The following is a 21,912-nucleotide window of genomic DNA, read 5'->3' as shown; positions in this document are numbered from 1 at the left end:
AATCTAGGTCAGGGCTCCGCCCCGCTCCCTCCCCGCCACGCGCTGGGGGGGAGACATGAAAGGGAGCCAGAGAGCAGGCTCGAGGCAGAAGCATTCCCATTGGTCGGTCATTCCCCCAGCCCGCGCCCTGATTGGCCGGTGAATATGGAGCTGGGGAAGGCAGGGCGAGCGGGCGGGGAGGAGGAGCCACGAGGCACGAGGCGAGGCCAGGCCAGGAGAAGGAGGGGCGAGCGGGGTTGGAGCAGGCGGAGAGGCCGCCGTGGGGCCTGCACCAATCCACACCCCGCTCCCTCCCCCAGCCTGCTTTTTTTTTATTTTGCATCCAAAGAAGTTTGCTGCGCCTTTGGCTCCGCCTGCTTCTCGGCCAGCCTCCATCCCCGTTGCACACTCCGACAGACACACATACACACACGCCTCCCCCGTGCAGGCTTGCCAAGCGCCTCCGATGTGCACGAGCTCAGGCTCGCGGGCTTTAAAGCGCAGGGCGCCCGCCGCTGCCCGCTCGCCCACCGGCACCTGGCCTCGCCAGGGCCCCTTGCAGACAGGCGCTCGCCCGGCCCATCCGGGGGTCTGCGGGCTGCCACGGACGCCTGGCTCCTACGCATAGGCGAGCCGGGGTTAGCAAGGGTCTCTGTCCCGGGGCACCGCGGCAACTGCTAGCCCGAAGTCTCCAAAGGTGCAGCCTCGTCGCCCATGCGCCGGTGACGGCCCCCAGCCCCCGGGGGATGGCGAGGCCCTCGAGCGACAGGTCCCCGGCCCCACAGCTGCTGGGCGGCCCGGCGGGAGGCGCGGCGCTGCACGGCCTGCGAAGCCTCCTGCAGGGGCCCGGGAAGACCAAGGAGCCGCCGGCCAGTTGTGAGTGTCCCGCGGCGGGACCCAGGCGTCCCCTTCTCCCCCGGGACCCCAGCGGCTATGGGCGGGCGGGGGTCGGGAGCTCACAAGGCTCGGACACGGGCCGGGGCGGGGCTTCCAGGGGTCACATGGGGCCGCGGGCCCAAGACGGGGCGGAGCCCTCTCCTGGCCCAGCCCGCCGGTTCGTACCCCTTGGGGGGCGCAAAGAGGAAAGCCCGGGCCGTGGGGATGGGTGGGAAGAGCCCAGGGCAGTCTAGGTCAGAAGTCGCTGACCCTGCCCTTGCCTTCCCTGCGTGTCTCCCTCCCGTGTCGTTCCCTGCCCCGCGCCGCGGCCTCTCGGTGGCCCTCCGTGGCCGTCCCCTCTCCGGACTGCTGCTGTGTCCCCGCACGGATCCCAACTGACTCTCCCGCCCGGCCCCTCTGTGCCGCCTCACTCCTTTCCTGCACCACTGTTTCGGGCTGGACGCCCCATGGATCCTCCCCCGGGGCTGTCCCTCGGTCCTTTCCTGAATCCCCGTCTCGCGGGCGCTGCCCGGCCCTCTCTGCACCCCCTGCGTTTGTCTAATGGTTCTGCTCCCTCCCCCCTCCGGCTCTCCCTGCGCGCCTCGCTCTGCATCTCACTGTCCCTCTCTGCGTGTGCCCCACTTTGCGCTTGTCCGTGACTCGCTGCCCTGGTCTGCGTGTGACTTGCTGTCCCTGTGCCGCGCTGCGCCCCGCCCCCTTCTTCCCCCCCCCACCTCCCCCCCCCCCCCCCCCCCCCCCGTCCGCCCCGTCTTGTCCGTCTCTTCGCCAGGTCTCCTAAAGGACAAGGAGCGCAAGGCGGCGGCCGGCGGCAGCGAGGAGGTGGGCGGCCTTTTAGGGGTCTCGGGCCGGCCCCGTTCGGGCCCGGGCCCCGGAGCTCTGCTGGCCTCGCTGCTGTGGGAGCGGCCGCTGCCCTTCGGCGACGTGGACGACGTAGACCTGGACGCCTTTCTGCTGGAGCACGGGCTGCCGCCCAGCCCTCCCGACCCTGGGCCGCCGCCGCCCCGTGCAGCCCCTGCCCCTAACGCCGCCGACCCGTCCTGTTCCTCGGGCTCCTCGTCCCCGGCCCCGTCCAGTTCTTCTTCCCCAGTGCCAACGCCCACGCCGGCCTCTCCACGGCTGTCCTCGGGGGGACACGTACTGGGCCCCCGGGCCCCAGGCGCAGGTGGCTCGGGCTCCCAGCGCGCAGGTGCGCCAGGGTGAGGGAAAGGAGAGGGGAGATACGGGCCCCGGGGATGGCAAGATCCCCGAGGGGGCGGCCCATCTGCCAGCCCCTCTTGTGGGGTCTGGGCCAGGCCATATTTGAACTACAGCTCCCAGCAGCCCTTAGGATAGGCCGCTCACTCTTCGCCCGAGTTTCTGCCGTGGGGCCTGCCGGGAACTGGAGTACCTCGGCCCGGCAAGTCTTTTCTGTCCTCCCTGGCCAGGCCCCGCCCGGGGCCGCAGCTTCACACTCTGGGCCCACGTGAGCCCCTCCCCATTCCCCAGGGCAGGCAGCCCCGAGCGGCGCGGTCACGTGCGGCGGGGGCGGGAGCGGAGGATGGCTAGACACGTGACTCCTCCCCCACCCCACCCTCCCCATCAGCCTTGTCCTCGGCTGGCCCCTGCCGGTGGAGGGAAGCTTGTGCGCATGCGCCTCCCTCTTCCTAGTGGGGAGGCTCTCTAGGTCCGGCCTTTTCTGTTCTCTCTCCCAGGCCCCTGGGACGGGTCTGGGGAAGCAGCAGGGGGGCTGCTGGCTAGACTGCCGGACGGACTTCTCTCGCCCCATCACTGACCACTGGCCCGTGGGGTGCGGGGGAAGGAGGAGACAGGGAATGGATGCGGTGACCCCAGAGTCAGGCCCCCCCTGAGGAGCTGGGAGAGAGGGGACCCCCCACATTGCTCACTCTGCCCCTCCTCATTCTTGCTCAGGCCCGGCCTCCCGGGACACCCCCAGCCCGGTGGACCCAGAGTCGGTAGAGGTGCTGATGACTTTTGACCCCGACCCAGCCGACCTGGCCCTGTCCAGCGTCCCAGGCCAGGACACCTTTGACCCCCGGAAGCACCGCTTCTCTGAGGAGGAGCTGAAGCCGCAGCCCATCATGAAGAAGGCTCGGAAGATTCAGGTCCCGGAGGAGCAGAAGGTGAGCCTGCCTTGGGGGGAAGCAGCATTGCTGTACCCCAGGGGGTTTGGGGCTTTGGGGACTACCTGGTGTCAGGCCAGCCCTTCCCCTCCCTGGGCCTCGGTTCCCTTGTCAGTAAAAAGGACCCCTGGCGCAGTGCCGCTGCCCTTCTCGTTGGTCGGCCGCCAGCCGAGTCTCACCAAGCTTTGGGCTGCCGGCCAGCCGGGAGCTCTGTGGGATGGCCTGAGCCGGCCTCCTCCGCACCCCCAACCCCGCCCGCCTGCCTCCCCAGGACGAGAAGTACTGGAGCCGGCGCTACAAGAACAACGAGGCAGCCAAGCGCTCGCGGGACGCGCGGCGGCTGAAGGAGAACCAGATCTCGGTGCGGGCGGCCTTCCTGGAGAAGGAGAATGCCCTGCTCAGACAGGAGGTGGTCGCCGTTCGCCAGGAGCTCTCCCACTACCGCGCCGTGCTGTCGCGCTACCAGGCCCAGCACGGGGCCCTGTGACACGGTCACCTCCCCAGCTCGCCCAGGCCCCACCCCGGCCTCCCTGTTTCCGGACGCTGCCTCCTGGTCCCGACTGGCTGCCAGCTCCCACCTCCACCCCCAGAACATTCTCCTTCGGGGAGGCCCTGGGCCCCTCGCCCCAAGTTCTTGGCATACTGGGACCAGCAGGCTCTTCCCAGGAACACTGTGGCCCTGGGCAGACTTGGGCCTCCCCCGGGCTGCTAGACACCCCCTCCTCCCTGGCCAGGACTGAGGGGCCAGGCCCAGGGGATTGTCTTGTGGCAGCCCTGTTACTCTCCCTTGAACTCTGCCCCCTGCCTGCCCACTAGTATGGCTGGGGATGGGCTGTCTGGGCTCCTCGAGGGGGAGGGATCAGTAGGGCACGGTGCTGAGATGATGATAAATCTATCTATCTATATATATATATTTTTTAAGAAAAAAGAAGTACAGACCCCTCCTCCTCCTCTGAGACGAGTGGGGGGAGGACACGGGAGTTGGGGGGGCCCCCTTCCCATTCCTTTGCTCCCTGGCCCTCTCCAACTGAATAACTCCAATAAACCATGAGACGCTGAGCATCTGCTGCATGGGGGGCTGGAACTTCGGGACCCCGGACAGGCCGTGTCCCCAGCCCCCCTTCTATAAAGTGAATCCCCCCTTCCCCCCGACGTAGGAAGGGCCAAAGGGCTGAAGCAAGCGTAGTTACTGTTTATTGCATAGAGGCTGTAGCCTTGAAGACCACTGGGCTAGAGGAGGGAAACTGGGACAGGGGGTTGCCCCACCCCTCTGGGAGGAGGTCCTAGTGCAAAAGAACGGGGGGGGATGCTCACCAGGAGCAAAGGAGGCAGAAGGGGCAGCCCCCATCTGGGGGCCCAAGGAAGGCAGTCTGCCGTCGGTGCCCCCCACATTCTGGGTCCCATCATGGGGCTGAGGAGGGGGAGGCTCTGCCCTCCGGAGGTCCTGGAGACAATCTCCTGCCTGGTCCCTGCGTGGAGGCTGGCTCGGGGTGACCAGCCTCGTCCCCTGAGACGAGAGAGGAACGGGCCAGTGGCCCCGGGGACGAAGCTCCGTCCTCCAGCAGAGGCCACCCCCCCACCCCACCCCCGGACAGGGAAGCTATGGACCTGCTGGCTCAGGCTGCCTGCCTCCCCCCAACTAGCAGGCCCGGGCCCGGTTAGACTTCCTATCAGCCAGGCTCAGGCTGCTAGGCTTTGCCCCCTCCCCAGGGGACCGGGCCACACTTGGGCCCCCAGGCCTCCCCCCCGGCCAGGTGGGATCCCGAGGCCTCAGGACCTGTGAGCAGGGTCCCGAGGCCTGGGTGAATCTGGGCCTGGAGAGGCCCATACTCCACCTGTTCCCCGTCCACTGTGAGGATGCCGTGGCGGGTGAGCGGCTCCAGGCGGAAGGCTCGAGCGGTAGCGTAGCCTAGCTGGGGACAGCCCAGGCCAAAGTGGCCCCCCCTCTCCATGGCCAGAAAGAGCCGGAGCAGGGAGGCCCTGGAAACCCCTCCTCGAACCCAGCACAAGTGCACCAGCCCGTCCCCAAACCGGGCATTGGGGACTGCCACCAGGTCAGCACACAGGTGGCTCGGGGACTGCGCCAGGATCAACACAAAGTCACCCTCCAGGGTCACCCAGCCTGGGGGCAGCGGGGAGCCAAGGGGGGGCAACAGGTCATCCTTTGGGCCATGGAGGGAACTGGCGGCAGGGGACTCCGAATCGGGAGAAGCCATGGGATCCGGGGAAGTCTGTGGGTCAGGGGACATGGGGGGCCGGGCAGGGGGAGGGATGGGGAGCCCGGAGTTCCCCAAGCCCTTCAGAGGGAGGGATACTACAGGGAGAGGCCTGAGAGTCAGGGGGGCTGGGGCCCATGGAGGCAGGCCCAGGGGGGAGAGGCGGGTCAGGGGACAGGAGGCAGGGCCCTGGGGAAGGGGGAGGGGAGGGCGAGGGGTCCTCCTGGGGCCCATGGGGGAACTCTGGCCCTCGGGCCAGAGGCAGGTCTGACACGGAGCGGTGCAAGGGGGAGTGTGTTTCTGGTGAAGGGGCCGAAGCCGGGGCCGGGGCCAGGGCCAGCTCGGAGGCAGCGCGGGGAAGAGGCTGGGGTGCAGCCGGGGGGCCGTTGGAGGCCGGGGGGGAGGCCGGGAGGTAGGAGAGACGGCCTGGGTAGACGTGGAGGGAAGCCAGCCGAAGCACGGTGCCTAAGGTGAACCGGGCCGGACCCAGAACCCGGAAGCGCTCACTCTGAATGTCCACGTCAGACACGAAGCCCCAGGCCACGGAGAGGAGGGAGAAGCAGCGGGCTCCGGAGGCCAGGGTCACCGAGAGCAGGTCCAGGGGGGAACCGCCCCCGCGGCACATGAGCAGGGAGCAGTTGAGCAGCAGATCTAGGCCGATGGCGGGCTCGAACCTGCCGGAGAGGGAGGGAAGGGAGCGGAGATGCTGACCCACGTCCTGACCCCCGGGAGCGTGCTGGGAGGGGAGGAGCCCAAGGGGAGGCCCCCTGCCTACCCCCCATGCTGATTGATGGCTCCAGCCAGAGCGTTGCCGGAGCCGCAGGGCAGGACTCCCACCGGGATCTTCACAGCTTCCTCCCAGTCTGGCCGATCCAGGAGCCCGTTCACCACCTGTGGGCAGAGGGAGGCTGCGTGGGTGCCCCAAGGCCCCCGGAGGCTGTGCCGGGCCGCCCGGCCCGGAGGCCCCGGAGGCTGGGAGGTGCTGGGGGGGCCCCCAGCTCGGCCGCAGGGGCCCGGGGTCCCAACTCACCTCGTACAGGAGGCCGTCTCCGGAGACGGTGACGATCCCGTCCCACTCGTTCAGTCGCAGCCCCTGCACCAGCTCCCTGGCGTGGTTCTGCCGCTCTGGGGAGAGGAGCGCCCGGACGGGTGAGAGGGGGACGGGCCCTTGCCAGCCCCCCTTCGCCCCACCTCGGGGTCCTCGGCACCCCCACCCCCACCAGACCCGAGCTCACCCGTCTGGATGAGGTTGAAGGAGAGGCCGGCTTCGGAAATCATAGGCAGCACGTGGTTCTTACACCATTGCCAGGCTAGGCCCCGCCCCCCGAAGGGATTGACCAATAGGAGCAGCCGGGGGGGCCGGGGCAAGAGCTCAGGTGTGATCTCTGATGCAAAGGGGCAACAAAAAGTGTCAAACGTCCTGGAAGTGACAGACTACAACTCCCAGAAGGCTTTGGGGCCGAGCTCCCTCCGGCAGGGAACCCAGCGAGCCCGGGCCCGGCTGGGAGTTGTGGTTCCAGGTTCTCCCTGCGTACCCTCTGGGGACCCCCAGTTGCCCACGTGACCCTTCTCTGGGGCACGCCCTGGCATCCCCTCCCCCCACCCCTCGAGGCTCCAGCATCTCCCACACCACCCACTCCAACGGGGAACAATGGAGAAGGCTGATATTTCATCCACTCTGTTCTTTGGACCCAGGTGTCCTGGCGCCCTGCCCAGCCGTGAGGGTGTTGTGGGCAGAGAAAGGGGAGCTAATTGTTCTTGGCTTACAGGAGCCGCCCACCTAATCCCCTGGGCCCCCAGGTTTCCAATCACGCAGACAGAAAGAGCCCTGGGAGGCAGGTGGGGAGACAGCATGGTGTTTGGGGCCCACCCTCTTGGGGCTCCTGGGTGTCTGCCCTCAGAAGTGCAGAAACACAAAGAGCTGCAGTCAGCTGGGTGTGTGTGTGAGAGAGAGACACAGAGACACCGAGAGAGGGAGAGGCAGAGACAGACAGAGATGCCCCAGGTGGAGAGCGCAGGAAGCCCCCCTGGTGTGTTTCTTCCTGGGCTCCTCAGGCTTCGTTCTCTCCCTCCTGGGGGCCCTTCCACCGTGGGCTCCGGACTGCTCCGCTCGGCACCACCACCTTTCCCTCCCTTATTGGGGCAGCTCTTGGCCCTTCCATGTCCCCCACTCGCGGGGCACCCCCCCTTCCAGGGGCTCCAGGCCTCCTCCCAGCATCCATCTCCTCAGGCCCTGACCTCTTTCACTCCATTCCCCTGTGAGCCCGGGGCCCGCTCATCCACCTGGAGCCCCCACATTCCTCTGGCCTCCCTCCCCCCGCCATTGGGCGGCCTTTGCCCACCCTGGCCCTGCAGCTCACCAAGGTCCCCGGGCAAGGGCACCCCTCGAAGTAGGCAGGTGAGAGCAGTCGCCCAGCGCTGGGCTTCTGCATGATTCTCCTTGTAGTCGGGGGCCCGGTCAGCCCGGAAGGTCCGAGCTGCCCTCCGGCGGCCCCCCCGCCGGCCCCGGGGATAAGTGTAGACACACAGGTAAGCAGCAGAGTCGTTAGGGGAGCAGCTGCGCAAGGTCCGACAGCCAGAGACCTCGGCCAGAGGGACCAGGCCGCCCTGGGGCCAGGCCTCTGGTCTGGGGCGCAGCCGCTGCACATGCAAGGCCACTGGGGTGAGTGTCAGCGCAAAGCGGGGGCCTCGGGCTGGATAGGAGCCAAACTCCCCATGCAGGAGGGGGGTGCCTGCCATGGCCCCACCCGGCCCCACCTGGCCTGGGCCGCCTGGGGATCAGGGCGAGGTCAGCTCAGCTCTTCCCCAACGCCAGGATCTGCAGGGACAGAAGGAGGGAGAAGTTAGGGCCTGGTCCCTGTAGACCAGGAGGGGCCCATTCCCACAGCCCTTACCGAGCAGCCCCTTTGCGGAGCCCCTTCTCTGGAGCTCCTTCCCCCCACAAAGAAGTCAAGGCCAAAGGGCCTCTGCCCCCACCCCCAGGCCAAGGAGACAGACCCTAAGGGGAGGGGGATACTTAAAGACCCTCATAGCCAGACATGAGGCAGAGAGAAGAGGATCAGGCCGCTCCCCCAACCCCCCACGGCCCAGCACTGAGGAGGGCAAGAGAGAAAGACCCCGGAGAGCCCGGGGACGGAGGAGCCAGAGGACTTTGCATCCAGGGGCTGAGGGCCAGCCGGGCCAGCGGGACGGTGCCAGAGAAGCGGCCGCTCTGGCGGGCCGTCAGGGACTGCAGCAGGAGGGGCCCGGGAGCTGGGCTGGGGCGGCACTGACCTGGGCCCCGGCCGAGTGTCTCTGGCCAAGGTCCTGCTCTGGCTCCGACACCCGCCGCCGCCGGCCCGCCCCCGCCCCACCCAGCCCCACACCTGACCTTTGCTCCTCCTTCCCAGCCCCCGCCACGCCCTCTCACCCTCCGGGATCCGGCAGCTCCGGCGTCAGGCCCCCATCCCTGCGCTCCCCGAGGGTCAGCCCGCTGCGGGGCTCTCTCTAGCTCCGTCCCCGCTTCTCCCCCGCCATCCTGCTCTCGGACGCCCTCAGTGTCTCATCTTCCTCGCCCTGGCAGCCCAAGTCGAGGGGTCTCTGTCTCCCCGTCTCCGAGTTACTGTCTCCCCAATCTGTCTCCCCCAGCGATCAAGTTGTCTCCCCCGTCTCTAAGTTGTCTATCAAAGTCTGTCTCCCTGTCTATTGTCTCTCCAAGTCTCTGTCTCCAGTTATTGTCTCTCCAAGTCTCATCAGTCTCTGCGTCTCCCGATCTCTGCGTCTCTATAACAGTCTCTTTAGTCTGAGCATCACTCTCAGTCTGAGTCTCTCGTAGTCTCGTGTCTCTCAACCTCCGTCTCCCCCTCAATCTCTGCTCAGTGTCAGTATCTCTGACCCCGCCTCCTCCTCACACCCGGAAGTCCCGCCCCCTCCCGGACCGGCCTTCCCGCATCGGTCCTGAGGACTGTGGGGAGGGGAAGGGGTGGGAGGGAGGTGTGTGGAACTTAAGCCAATTGAAGTATAGGTCTGACTTGGATGAACCAATAAAATTGCGGAGAGGGCGGGGCTCCGGCCGGCCTAGCCGGCGGGAGGCTTTGCGTTTGCGATTCTCGCGAGAAGCAGCGCCATAACGGAGGAGGTTGCGAGCTGTGGCCGCCATTTTTGCTACGGGCGGTGCCCGCGCAGGCGCCTTTCTCCTGAACGGCTGGCCCCGCCCCAGGAGAGGCCGGCATGTAGGGAGATAGACACCGGGACATACAGAGAGAGATTCAGAGGCAGAGGTCCCTTGGGATCCAAAGATCGGGAGTAACACAGAGAGGCAGAAACATTGAGAGAAACAGAGAGGCTGAGACAGAGCAAGAAATAGACCCCGAGGCAGGAGCAGAAAGATGCAGAAAGTCAAGCCAGAGACACAATTCAGGCAGCTGCAGAGAGCCTGGGAGCCTGAAACAGACCAGAGACCCTGAAACAGACAGACAGCCTCAAACAGGGACCTGAAACGGGGACCCTGAAACACAGACAGCCTGAAAGAAAGACCCGAAGGGCAGCGAGGTGATGCAGTAGATGGAGCACCAGGACCTGAGTTCAAATGTGGTCTCAGACACTTAACACTTTCTGGCTGCGTGACCCTGGGCGAGTCACTTAATCCCAACTGCCTCAGCCAAATGAGAGAGACAGAGAGAGCCTGAAAGTGACACTCAGAAATGGGGGGCAGAGGACTGAGTCAGTGAACAGGCCCCCCGGAGACAGCGAGGCATGGCCAAAAGCAGACGGGGAGACCCCGGGGCCCGAGACCCGAGGCAGGAAAAGACTTCCGGGAAGCACAGCTGCAGCACAGGCTCAGGGCTGAGTGTTAGAAGAGCACAAAGAAGCAGGAGTCACGGGCTCCTACCTACCAAACAATCCAACGCCCTTTCCTTCCCAGCCAAGGCTCCAGGACAGGGAGTTACGCTCAGAGGAAAGGACCAGACTAAGGTCACACAGCCAGGGGGGGACAGTATTGCTGGAACCCAGGGCTCTGTCCACTGCTAGATGGCGCCACAGTGTACAAAGCAAATGGCCTTAGAGCCCGACTATGATTCTGGCATCTCACTTCACCCTGTTTGTCTCAGTTTCTAAATCTGTAAAATGGGTCTTAGAAGGAAAGGTGAAATCTTTCCAGTATCTTTGTCAAGGAGCCCCCAGCCGGGGTCACGGAGAGTTGGACATGACAATAAGGCCTCAGAGACGGGGGAAAAAACCATGTTGAGGGAGAGAGAAAAGGGGGTAGAGGGCGTCAGACTCTTGAGACAAAGCCGAGTTCACAGACCGGTTGAAAGCCATTCTCCAAGAGTGCAGACGAGCCCCCCCCCCCCCCCAGACCTGGGCCTGAGGCAGGGGCCGCTGTTTCTTTTCTCTGTCTCAGCTTGTTGGTCAGGAAAGGAGGTCAGGGCCCTGGTAGCAAATGGCTCTGAGGGCAGAGGAGGCAGCGGGGGGCCGGGAGGCCGCTCTGCTCCTTTCTCTGTTTCTGGCCCTTTGCTGCTGTGCTGTTTCTGTCTCTCTCTTTCCTTCTCTTGGTCTCCACCTGTGCCTCTATTTCCCGCTCTTGGTCTTTGTTCTTGGGCTCTCTTGTTTCTGTTTCAAGCTCTCTCTTCCTGCCTGGATCTCAGGTTAATCTCAACCGTCCTCAGCCTCCCCCTTTGTCTCGCGGCCTCCTGGTCTCGGCTCCGTCCTCACCTCCTCTTGCCTCTCTGGCTTTGCCTCGGTTTCTCTGTCTCTTGATTTTGTCTGGGTCCCTGTCTCTCTTGCTCTCCCTGTCCCTGTCTTAGATGTTCCATTAGTTTCTGTCTGACCTTTCTCTGCCTCTATCTCTCCCCGCCCCCTGCTCTCTGTCTTTCACACCCCACCTCCGTCTCTGTCCCTTAGGACGCCTTCTCTATCTCACCCTCACTACCCCTTCTCTGTTTGCCTTGCCAGTGTTTTTCAAAGTCTGTCTCTCTCCCCCACGATCCCTTGTGTCCCTCAGTGTCTCTCCGTGTCTCTCTCCCTGTCTCTGTCTCCCTCCCCGACAGTCCCTTCTGTGTCTCTCAGTGTCTCTCCCTGTCTCTCTCCCTGTCTCTCCCTCCCTCCCCCACGATCCCTTGTGTCCCTCAGTGTCTCTCCGTGTCTCTGTCTCCCTCCCCGACAATCCCTTCTGTGTCTCTCAGTGTCTCTCCCTGTCTCTCTCTCTGTCTCTCCCTCCCTCCCCCACGATCCCTTGTGTCCCTCCCTGTCTCTTTCCCTGTGTCTCTCCCGTGTCTCTGTCCCAGTCTCTCTCGAGCTCCGCCCCTTTCTCCTCTCACTGTCTCTCTCCCCCATGATCCCTTGTGTCCCTCCGTGTCTCTCCGTGTCTCTTTCCCTGTCTCTCCCGTGTCTCTGTCCTAGTCTCTCTGGAGCTCCGCCCCTTTCTCCTCTCACTGTCTCCCTCCCTCAGGATCCCTTCTGTGTCTCTCAGTGTCTCTCCCTATCTCTCCCTCCCTCCCCCATGATCCCTTGTGTCCCTCAGTGTCTCTCCCTGTCTCTGTCTCCCTCCCCGACAATCCCTTCTGTGTCTCTCAGTGTCTCTCCCTGTCTCTCTCCCTGTCTCTCCCTCCCTCCCCCACGATCCCTTGTGTCCCTCAGTGTCTCTCCCTGTCTCTGTCTTCCTCCCCGACAATCCCTTCTGTGTCTCTCAGTGTCTCTCCCTGTCTCTCTCCCTGTCTCTCCCTCCCTCCCCCAGGATCCCTTGTGTCTCTCAGTGTCTCTCCCTGTCTCTCTCCCTGTCTCTCCCTCCCTCCCCCACGATCCCTTGTGTCCCTCAGTGTCTCTCCGTGTCTCTGACTCCCTCCCCGACAATCCCTTCTGTGTCTCTCAGTGTCTCTCTCCCTGTCTCTGTCTCCCCCCCCCACGATCCCTTGTGTCCCTCCGTGTCTCTCCGTGTCTCTTTCCCTGTCTCTGTCTCCCCCCCCACGATCCCTTGTGTCCCTCCCTGTCTCTTTCCCTGTGTCTCTCCTGTGTCTCTGTCCCAGTCTCTCTCGAGCTCCGCCCCTTTCTCCTCTCACTGTCTCTCTCCCCCACGATCCCTTGTGTCCCTCAGTGTCTCTCCGTGTCTCTCTCCCTGTCTCTCTCCCTGTCTCTGTCTCCCCCCCCACGATCCCTTGTGTCCCTCCGTGTCTCTCCGTGTCTCTTTCCCTGTGTCTCTCCCGTGTCTCTGTCCCAGTATCTCTCGAGCTCCGCCCCTTTCTCCTCTCACTGTCTCTCTCCCCCATGATCCCTTGTGTCCCTCAGTGTCTCTCCGTGTCTCTTTCCCTGTGTCTCTCCCGTGTCTCTGTCCCAGTCTCTCTCGAGCTCCGCCCCTTTCTCCTCTCACTGTCTCTCCCCCACGATCCCTTGTGTCCCTCCGTGTCTCTCCGTGTCTCTGACTCCCTCCCCGACAATCCCTTCTGTGTCTCTCAGTGTCTCTCCCTGTCTCTCTCCCTGTCTCTGTCTCCCCCCCCCACGATCCCTTGTGTCCCTCCGTGTCTCTCCGTGTCTCTCCGTGTCTCTCTCCCTGTCTCTCTCCCTGTCTCTGTCTCCCCCCCCACGATCCCTTGTGTCCCTCCGTGTCTCTCCGTGTCTCTGACTCCCTCCCCGACAATCCCTTCTGTGTCTCTCAGTGTCTCTCCCTGTCTCTCTCCCTGTCTCTGTCTCCCCCCCCCACGATCCCTTGTGTCCCTCCGTGTCTCTCCGTGTCTCTTTCCCTGTGTCTCTCCCGCGTCTCTGTCCCAGTCTCTCTCGAGCTCCGCCCCTTTCTCCTCTCACTGTCTCCCTCCCTCACGATCCCTTCTGTTTTTCCCGAGCCCGTCTCTCTCTTTCTCTTTCCCTCACGCTGCCACGCCCCCTAGCCTGGCCAGGCCGGTCTGACCACTGGCCCGGGGTGTCGCGGGGGTCAAGCTCAGACGCGGCACGGGGAGCGGGGTCCGGGGCCTGCGCCTCGGGAGGGGCTGTGGTTGGACAGCTGGCAGGACGGGGCGGGCACCCAGAGCCGGGGAGGGTCTGTGCGCTCCACCCAGTCAGGCCGGCTGTGCCTGACGACCGAGACGCCGACGAGGCTAGAGCGCCGCCGCCCGGCCTGCGCAGCCGCCCTGCCCTGCGCCACCACCGGCCCCTCCCCTCGCCGAACGACTGGAGGGGCGACCATAGAGAGGAGGCCGTGCGCGCCAGAGAGGCGGTGTCGCGCGCGACGTGCCCGCCCATTCCGCCGCTACGTCAGGCACGCCGACCTCTTTGCGGGCCTTCCCAGCGTGCTTCGCGGCTCGTCGGTCTTTCCTGGTTGGGCCGGTGTTCGGGAGGGCGCCAGCATGGTAAGTGCGGGGAATCCGCCGACATCTGTTCAGCACGGGCCCGCAGGAGGCCGGGGACGAGCTAGTTCGGACCCGCAGCGTCCCCGGCCTCCGCTGGGGCCCTCATTGGCGGGGCACGGGGGCCCGACGTGACTCGAGAGGAGTCTGGGGGGAGGATGGGGAGAAACGGGCGGTTCGGAGCGGCGGAGTCCTCTCCGGCCCCCGTCAGACTTCCGCGCTGGGGGATCCGCGGGCCCTGCGCCGCTTTTCTCCCGGCGAAGCCTAGTCTGGCCCCTGCCGCCCGTTAAGCGCCCGGGTATCCCCTGGCCCCCGCTCCCCCTCCCTCGACACCTAACGACAAGCGCTTAGAGATCCCTCTGCTTCTCCGCGGGGCAGGGAGTCGACATCCGACACAACAAGGACCGGAAAGTCCGGCGCAAGGAACCCAAGAGTCAGGACATCTACCTGCGGCTGTTGGTGAAGGTGAGGCCCGGCTCGAGGTGGGCTGACTACGGCTCCCAGCAGCCCCCGGGGCTCTCCCTAGGGAGTGGAGAGGTCTTTGCGGCCGTAGAGGCTGCTGGGAGGTGCAGTTCTGCCCGGGTTTCGACCCGACGGGAATGGGGTGACTTTTCTGCCTTGGGGCATTGTGGGAAGTGTAGTTCGTGGAGGTGCCGGGACTGCGTGGCCCCGGAGTCCCGTGGGCCGAGGATGGGCCCCGGGGTGCAGGGCCCTGACCACGCTGCGTCTCTTGCCTCTTCCCATCCAGCTGTATCGCTTCCTGGCCCGCAGAACCAACTCCACTTTCAACAAGGTTGTCCTGAAAAGGCTGTTTATGAGCCGCACTAACCGGCCCCCCCTGTCCCTGAGCCGAATGGTGAGTTTAGGGCCGGGAGGGGGGAGGTCTCACCTCTTTTCACAGATGAAGAGACTGAGGAAAGCGGGGCAAGTATCTGAAGCTCCCTTTGCACATTAAGGACCCCCACACCCCCAGATCCTGGCCCAGTGGGCATGTGTCCAGCTCTCCTTGTGCTCCTTATTTCCTCAGATCCGCAAGATGAAGCTGCCAGGCAGGGAAAACAAGACGGCCGTGGTGGTGGGGACTGTGACCGATGACGTCAGGATCCAGGATGTCCCCAAGCTGAAGGTGGGCGCCTCTGTTCCAGAATCCTGTTGTGGGTGGGTCGGGCCCCTGGGTCTTCTGGGAAATCTTGGCTGGGAGGGTTGGCCCCCTGACTGAGTCCTCCTTCCCTGGAGCAGGTGTGTGCTCTTCGAGTTACCAGCAATGCCCGAAGCCGCATCCTCAAGGCTGGAGGGAAGATCCTCACCTTTGACCAGCTGGCCATGAGCTCCCCCAAGGGCCGAGGCACAGTCCTGCTGTCTGGTGAGCCCTTGGGGAGTTGTGGGGGGAGGGACTGGCTCAGGGGAGGGGTCGATGCTAAATGTTGTGTCTGGTGCTCCCCTCCAGGTCCCCGGAAGGGCCGTGAGGTGTACAGGCATTTCGGGAAGGCTCCTGGCACTCCCCACAGCCACACCAAGTGAGCATTGGGGAGAGGATGATGGGAAAGGGGGTGCTGGGGGCAGGGACTGGGCTGGGGAAGAAGGGGGGTCCTGGGGGCAGGGAATGGGCTAAACGCTCTTATTTTTCCTCTCCCCAGACCCTACGTTCGATCCAAGGGCCGGAAGTTCGAGCGTGCCAGGGGTCGCCGTGCCAGCCGAGGCTACAAAAATTAACTCCCTTTCTCCTTGTTATATTAAAGATTTTTGGACCACACCTTTCTGTCTGTGTCTGCTGAGAGTGGGTGGGGGGTGATGACAGGTGGCCACCCAGCACTAGTTGGCTGAGGATGCTATTGCCCGCCTCCAGGGACCCAGGTGTCCTCCCCTTCCTCCCAGGCACCCGCCCCTCCTCCATCTGCAGGCTTCTGCTTTTTACAAACGATGCTTGGGGGTGGGCAAGGTGGTGACCTTAAGGTGTGGCCCCAGTGGAGGATCTGGCTGTTGGGGCTGGTGTGCACTAAGCCGCTGCCCCTCCAGGTGCCAGGGAGCCTCCCGCTTTCCCAAGGCCAGGCCCTTCTGTTTACATTCAGGGCTGGGTCCCCATTAGTCTGATCCTTCCCCTGGCTGGGCCAGTCCTAGAATGAATGAGGAGCTGCTGAGGTGTGCCAACACGGGGCCCGAATGACGGGGGTACCTGGCTGCCCCCTTCGGATTAACAAGTAGGGATTCTCCTGGACTGAGCTGGGGGGAGGGATGGGGTCTTGAGGCAGAAGTGGGTCATGAAGGTCCCACCAGGAGGGAAGAGGCCTGGAGATCTGTGCAAGGATGGGGGGCTGTAGCTTTGGGCTAGGATGGGGGACTGGGCAGGATGAGAAGTGCTGGGGATGAAGGACAAACCCCTTGTTTGGGGCACTGGAGAGACTGGCATGAGGGCAAGCATCCCCAAGGCGCTGCTCCTGAGTTGGGTGGGTGGAGTTCCGGGCTTCCAGGTCTGGTTGTCCCCAGTTGGGGCAGGGCGGCTCGGAGCTGTGCCCTTCCCTATGCGGGGTTTGGGGCCTCTGGGTCTTAGGGGAGCCCTGGGGGCCGGCCAGGTTGGCTGGGCTCACTCCCGCTTCCCTCTCCCCTTCCAGGCAGGGATTTTGGACCTTGTGCTCTGGAGCCCCCCTTCCCCCTCCCGGCAGGGGCCGAGGCTCATCTCAGGGGGCGCAGTGAAGGGCTGTTGCCTATCCAGGGAAGGGTGACCGCTTAGCCATCGGCCTGAGGCACGGGGGCAGTCTGAGAGCCGGGCCACAGAGGGGGCCCAGAACGGGGCCACCGCTTCGGCTTACTGGAGGCAGGGGCTCCTGATGTGCTCCTGAGGGAGTGGGAGGGCACTGAGTGCTGGGCGGGAGCCCCTCTGGGACGGGCCAAGATGCAGAGGTGAGGAGCCAAGACGGCCGGTTCCATAGGGCAGCGAGCGGGGTCGAGGCCATGGCGGCCTCCCAGCTGGCGGCGCTGGACGACTCTGGGGAAGGGGCATCGGACAAGACCCCCCTGGGCGAGGCAAACCCCACCCTCCTGTACTCTGAAGGCCAGAGGCTGGCCCTGGAGACCCTCCTGAGCGAGGGCGCCGGCGCCTTTGCCTCCTGCCTGCTCCGGGAGAAGCTCTTGCCTTTCCTGGCGGCCGAGGAGGTCCGGAGCCTGGAGGCCGGGGCCGAGGACTGGAGAGCGGGGGCCGTTGAAGGGCAGGAAGGGCCGGTGGGCCTCCCGGAGCTGAGCAGCCTGACCTACTTCCCGAGCCCCTCGGACGAGCCCCCTCCGGAGCTGGGCTTGGGCTGGCCGGAGGCCCTGCCGGGGAAGGGCGCCACCCGGGCCCGGCTCTACACCCAGCCGCCTGCGGACGGGGACCCCTCCATCAAGGAGCTGGTGAGGAAGGCTATCCAGGAGGCCCAGAAGGTGGGTTCCGGCAGGTCCCCGGCCCCCGCTCGCCGACCCCGGGGGCCCAGGCGCCTGCCACTTCCCTCTCCCCCCAGCTTGTAGCCGTGGTCATGGATGTGTTCACGGACCCTGATCTTCTGCTGGACCTTCGGGAGGCCGCCGGCCGCCGTGGAGTCCCTGTTTACGTCCTCCTGGACCAGCGCCACCTTCCCGCCTTCCTGGCCCTGGCCCAGCAGCTGGGGGTGAACCCCCGAGCCTCGGAGGTAGCGACCCCTCCCCAGCTTTGGGCCCTTCCCCCTCGCTCCTGCCGCAGGGGCCCATGGGAGCGGGGGAGGCTGGGGCTGACCCCAGGGGTCCCTGCTCCCCTCCTCAGAACCTCGAGGTCCCCGTCCTGCGAGGCTGTGGCTTCCAGAGCCGGAGGAAGAAGCACGTGACGGGGGACATGAGGGAAAAGTTTGTGCTGCTGGACGGACACAGGGTCATCACTGGCTCCTACAGGTGTGGCCCCTCGGGGAGAAGCTCCGGCCTTCTGACTGCGCCCCCGGGGAGGAGGGGGGGTCTCCCCTGGGTCACAGGGATCAGGGCCGAGCGGAGCCAGCACGAGGCAGTGATGGGGGGTTCTCCCGGCTCCTGAGGGCCCAGGGCTCGCCTCCGTCAAGCAGCCCCTCCTACGGAGCTTGCCCTGCCCCAGGCAGGCAGGTGGGCAGTGTTTTGGGGGGGGCCGCTCCGACCCCCTGGGCCGTCCCTCCTCTCCCCAGCTTTACTTGGAGCGATTCCCGCTTGCACCGGAACCTGGTGACGCTGCTGACCGGGGAGGTGCTGGAGGCCTTTGACAGGGAGTTCCGGACGCTGTACGCTGCCTCGCGGCCCCTGGCCCCCTCCCCCTCCCCCCGGCCCCTTCCTCAGCGTCCTGGAGGGAGTGCAGCTGGCCCGGAGCCCCCACCACATCGCCGGCCGCCGCTCCGTGGCCCCCGTCTCGGTTCCGCCCCAGAAGGATGCTCCGCGGCGTCACCCCCGGCGCCCCCCAGGCCCCGGAGAGCTCCCAGAGCCCCTCCCCCGCTGGGCCCGCCCTGAGCGACATCTTGAGGAGCATGCAGAGGGTCCGGGCCGCCAGCGGCCCCCCTGCCCGGCCCAGCCGGTCCCTGTGGGACTTGAGCTCCCTCTCCCAGTTGTCCGGGTCCAGTGACGGGGACGGGAGACTGGGGAGAGAGGTGAGTGAGAAGCCCGGGCCGGGAGGGGGGGGCGGCTGGGCACCGGAGCGGCCTCCTGGCCCGCCATCGCCTTCCCCCAGCCTTCCCTCCCTGGGCAAATATTGACCTTCCCGGGCACCAGGGCCACCTGCTTCCTGCCGGCCCCTCCTCACGGGGCCCTCTGCCCCCACTCTAGCCGAAGACCGCGTGGGGCGCTCAGGACACGCCCGCCATGGCTCTGATGAGGCAGCGGGGCGCGAGTGAGGACCCCAGAGCCCTGGCCCGACGCTGGGCCCAGCCTGCCCGGCCCGTGACCCCGGGGCGATTCCACTACCCGGCCCCATCCCCGCGGCGGCTCCGGGAGGACCAGGGGCCACGGGGCCGCGGGCAGCTCGACCGCGCCGGCCAGGGCGCCCACCACTGACCCCGGCCCCGCCGGCCGCGTGCTCTCCGAGGGCGGATCGAGGTACTTGTCTGCGGGGAGAGCCCGGGGCCTGGCTGTGACTCAGGGCCCCGCCCCGCCTTTGGCACCTGCTGCCGCCGGCCTCCACCCACACTGGCACTAGCCCTGGCCCCCGGGCCGGCCCCGCCCTCGGCAGCCCCGCCCCCACCCCTGGCTCCCAGGCCGGCCCCGCCCTCGGAAGCCCCGCCCCCACCCCTGGCTCCCAGGCCGGCCCCGCCCCCGGGCCCCCAGGCAGCCCGGCCCTCGGGCAGCCCCGCCCCCACCCCTGGCCCCCGGGCCGACTCAGGAAGTCACTCAGGACAAGTTTGGGGCTGTGTGGTCTTTATTTCCGGGGGTTACAGGTCCCAGGCCCCCGGGGCCAGGGCTGGGCTGGTGTCCCCAGGGTCCTCGTCCCAGGGGAAGCTGGTCTTCAGCCCCTGCATCTTCTCTCGGTACGTGCGGTCGAAGGCTTCGCTCTGGGATGCTGTGAAGTGGTTCTTCCAGTCTCCGCACACCCCTGGGACAGCAGGGAAGGGGGCGCTGAGGGCCGGGGTCTCCCCGCTGGGTCCTCCTCCCCTCCCCTCCGGCAGGCCCAGGAGAGCTGCGCTGAGCTTCTCTGGTCAGCCTCAGTTTTCCCTCGGGAAAATGGACTCTTTAATCCCATGACCTGGCACCTACCAGGCGTGGGGCCCCGTAAACAATGAGTGTCAAGTCCCCCCCCAGCTAGCCTCAGTTTCCCCTTCCTGTTAAATGGGGATATGGGATTAGAGGGTCCCAGAGGCCTCCCCCTGAGAAGTTGCCCCCCCCACCCACAGCCCCCTGACCTTTCCGCAGGAAGGACCCCTGGCGATGGTCCAGGATGATGGACGGCAGCAAGGTGTAGTTACACATGGTGTTCTCCTTCATGGTCCGGAAATCCGAGTTCTCCACCACGGAGTCCAGCGCCGCCTCCTCCAGGGGGTGGCCCACGAACTCAGACAAGCGCCGCACGGAGCCCCGGAGGTCCTGCGGGGCAGAGGGGGTGACCCGGGGCCTCCCCGCCAGGGGACGCCGCGGGGCGGGGGGGGGCTCGGGGGACGCCGCGGGGCAGGGGGGCTCGGGGACGCCGCGGGGCGGGGGGTCTCCGGGCGGGGGGGGGGGCTCGGGGACGCCGCGGGGCGGGGGTCTCGGGCACGTCGCGGGGGCGGGGGGGGCTCGGGGACGCCGCGGGGCGGGGGGGGGGGGAGGTCTAGGAGACGCCGCGGGGCGGGGGGGCTCGGGGAACACCGCGGGGCGGGGGGGGGCTCGGGGACGCCGCGGGGCGGGGGGGGGTCTAGGGGACGCCGCGGGGCGGGGGGGCTCCGGGCGGGGCGGGGGGGCTCGGGCACGTTGCGGGGGGGCTCGGGCACGTTGCGGGGCGGGGGGGGCTCGGGGACGCCGCGGGGCGGGGGGGGGGCTTGGGGGACGCCGGGGGCGGGGGGGCTCCGGGGGCCCCGGCCCCGGCTTCCCCGCAGCGCCTCTCCCGGGCTCTCGGGAGCCGGGCCCTGACTCCGCCTGCCCGGAGAGCCTCCCTCCTGGTGTCCTGCCGGCCTCCCCTCTGGCCAGCGCCCTGCGTGGGTGCCCGGCAGGGGTGTCCACTGCGGGCGGGGCCCTGGGGCTCCGGGAAGCGCCGAACCGCGCGGGGGGGGGGGGGCAGGGAAGGCTTCCGGGAGGAGGCGGTACAGGTCTGAGAGGGAGGACTAGGGAGAAGCCCCTCCGCCGCAGCCCCTAACAATGGGGATGGGGGCAACAGGCTGCCAAGGGGGCAGGGGTCCCCCACTAACGAGGGAGCCCGAAGAAGAGCCGGGAGAACCCGCTCTGTGCGTTAAGAATGAGGGCGTCCCTCACCACGAGGGGCCTGAAGAAAAATGGGCGCAAAGGGGCCTGGGGCGTTATTTGACAAGGGAATATGAGCAAGGCTGCTTGCAGCCACTAGGTGGCGGAAGAGACAAAGAGCCGGCCCACTCTCATTAAAGCCTGTTTCAAATGCATCAACTAGGACTCGGGTCTTCCTGGGCGAATCCCGCCTGTCGGCCTTGGTCTCCCCATCTTGAAAGGGGCCTTCCAGGAATAAAACGTTTGCCCGGAGGGGGTGTAAATGTTAGGGCAGCTGGATGGAGGAGCCCGGCCCGGGATCCTGCCTCAGACGCTGCCCTCTGCCTGCCTCAGTTTCCTCATCTGGATGAACCGGGGAAGGAAACGGCAAACGCCCCGTTCTCTGCCAAGAAACCCAAAGGGTCCCCGGTCAGACGTGACTGGCGCATCGAACAAACGTTAGCTATTATTTTAAGCGAGAAGGAACAATTCCCTCAAACAAACAGTGCTGCAGAGAGTGGCTCCAAGCACGGACCCACGACCAAGCCCCAACCTTAGAGGCTCGGGGACTCTGGCAGACCTGCTGGGGGCTGTCCCCCACTCTCGGTCCCTTCTGCTTTTTCTGGGGCGCAAGGAGGGGTCGCGAGGGGCTTCCATGTGGAACGAGAGTGTCCTGGGGAGGAAAGCCCTTTTCCTGTGTTGTCCAGCTCCTCTTCTAGTCTAGCATGGGGAGTCCCGCGCTGACTCCCACTGTCATCTCCCTACCTAAAGGCACACGGTGGGTCTTCCACCCTTGTCCCCGCCCCCTCGTTTTAAAGGGATTCCAACTGTGCCATTTTCAAGATGGGGAAACTGAGGGCGGGAGAGATGAAGGCATTTCCTTCCCTGGGGCAGTCCACTCCCGAGGGGGGGGCAGAGAAGTGGCCTTGGCCACTTGGAACGGCCAGGACTGTGTGGGCTCTGGGGGCGGCGGCAGGCTCCCTGCCAGTCACTGTGCGCGTCTAGCCCCCAGGCTCTCAGGGCGGTAAGAGGGGGGGTCCGAGCCCCTCACTGTAAGGTCCTCCTCTCCGTGGTCAGGGTCCCTCTGAAGGGTCGGTGTCGGCGGCCCCCCTCCCAGGTGAGTGTCCTGTGGGCTGCCCCCGATGGACCCCCGGCCAGAGAGAGGGACTCTCCCAAGGGCTTCTTCCCTCTCCGAGAAGCCAGAGGTGGTAAAGTCGGAAGGGACCCCAAGGTGACCAGAGCTGCGTTTTGTAGCCGAGGAGACCCGAGGGGGCCCCCGCCACCCCTGTGCAGGGCTGGCCATCGTCTGAGGCGACCCCGAGTCTGGGGCTCTGGCCACTGCACACCATTGCCCCCCCAGGCTGGAGGCCGTGGGTCTCCCCAAATCCAGGGTGCTGCCTTAAACTGCGGGATGTTTTCCTTTTGGATGGAGCTCAGCTCCTGGGCAGGGCATGGAATTACAAGAGTGAAGGCGCCTGGGACAAGAGGGAGGATCGGGCGGTCCCCCCGGGGCCACCCCGCGCC

At 66.2% G+C, this 21,912-nt stretch overlaps 5 protein-coding genes across 5 annotated transcripts in view; 3 read left to right on the top strand and 2 right to left on the bottom strand.

Moving 5' to 3' along the window:
* Positions 1-356: 356 nt before the first annotated feature.
* Positions 357-4,055, top strand: DBP (D-box binding PAR bZIP transcription factor). The gene is made up of 4 exons (XM_074307392.1): positions 357-855; positions 1,646-2,062; positions 2,785-2,996; positions 3,268-4,055. The coding sequence occupies exons 1-4, from the start codon at positions 726-728 to the stop codon at positions 3,481-3,483; spliced, it is 975 nt and encodes a 324-aa protein (XP_074163493.1). The 5' UTR covers positions 357-725; the 3' UTR covers positions 3,484-4,055.
* A 113-nt stretch (positions 4,056-4,168) lies between these two features.
* Positions 4,169-9,119, bottom strand: SPHK2 (sphingosine kinase 2). Its single transcript, XM_074307393.1, is given in 7 exon segments — positions 4,169-5,244; positions 5,246-5,886; positions 5,988-6,103; positions 6,243-6,337; positions 6,448-6,597; positions 7,573-8,030; positions 8,622-9,119. Coding segments are annotated over 6 exon segments (1,941 nt in total). The 5' UTR covers positions 7,952-8,030; positions 8,622-9,119; the 3' UTR covers positions 4,169-4,684.
* Positions 9,120-13,078: 3,959 nt separating this feature from the next.
* Positions 13,079-15,280, top strand: RPL18 (ribosomal protein L18). The gene is made up of 7 exons (XM_074307384.1): positions 13,079-13,530; positions 13,906-13,992; positions 14,276-14,383; positions 14,555-14,653; positions 14,767-14,890; positions 14,975-15,044; positions 15,165-15,280. The coding sequence occupies exons 1-7, from the start codon at positions 13,528-13,530 to the stop codon at positions 15,238-15,240; spliced, it is 567 nt and encodes a 188-aa protein (XP_074163485.1). The 5' UTR covers positions 13,079-13,527; the 3' UTR covers positions 15,241-15,280.
* A 790-nt stretch (positions 15,281-16,070) lies between these two features.
* FAM83E (family with sequence similarity 83 member E) lies at positions 16,071-18,757 on the top strand. The gene is given in 7 exon segments (XM_074307385.1): positions 16,071-16,941; positions 17,019-17,186; positions 17,297-17,421; positions 17,682-17,799; positions 17,801-17,941; positions 17,943-18,134; positions 18,310-18,757. Coding segments are annotated over 7 exon segments (1,437 nt in total). The 5' UTR covers positions 16,071-16,476; the 3' UTR covers positions 18,538-18,757.
* A 123-nt stretch (positions 18,758-18,880) lies between these two features.
* The window catches only part of SULT2B1 (sulfotransferase family 2B member 1), a 20,659-nt gene continuing 17,627 nt past the window's right edge, over positions 18,881-21,912 (bottom strand). The window contains 3 exon segments of the mRNA XM_074302656.1: positions 18,881-19,072; positions 19,380-20,236; positions 21,440-21,828. Of these exon segments, the coding sequence (XP_074158757.1) occupies positions 18,912-19,072; positions 19,380-20,236; positions 21,440-21,828 (1,407 nt within the window). The 3' untranslated portion in view covers positions 18,881-18,911.

Source organism: Sminthopsis crassicaudata, chromosome 3, assembly GCF_048593235.1.
Source record: "Sminthopsis crassicaudata isolate SCR6 chromosome 3, ASM4859323v1, whole genome shotgun sequence".
NCBI classification, from domain to species: Eukaryota; Metazoa; Chordata; class Mammalia; order Dasyuromorphia; family Dasyuridae; genus Sminthopsis; species Sminthopsis crassicaudata.
Note: the sequence above shows the minus strand (reverse complement) of the source record. Positions and strands in the feature narration are given on the sequence as shown.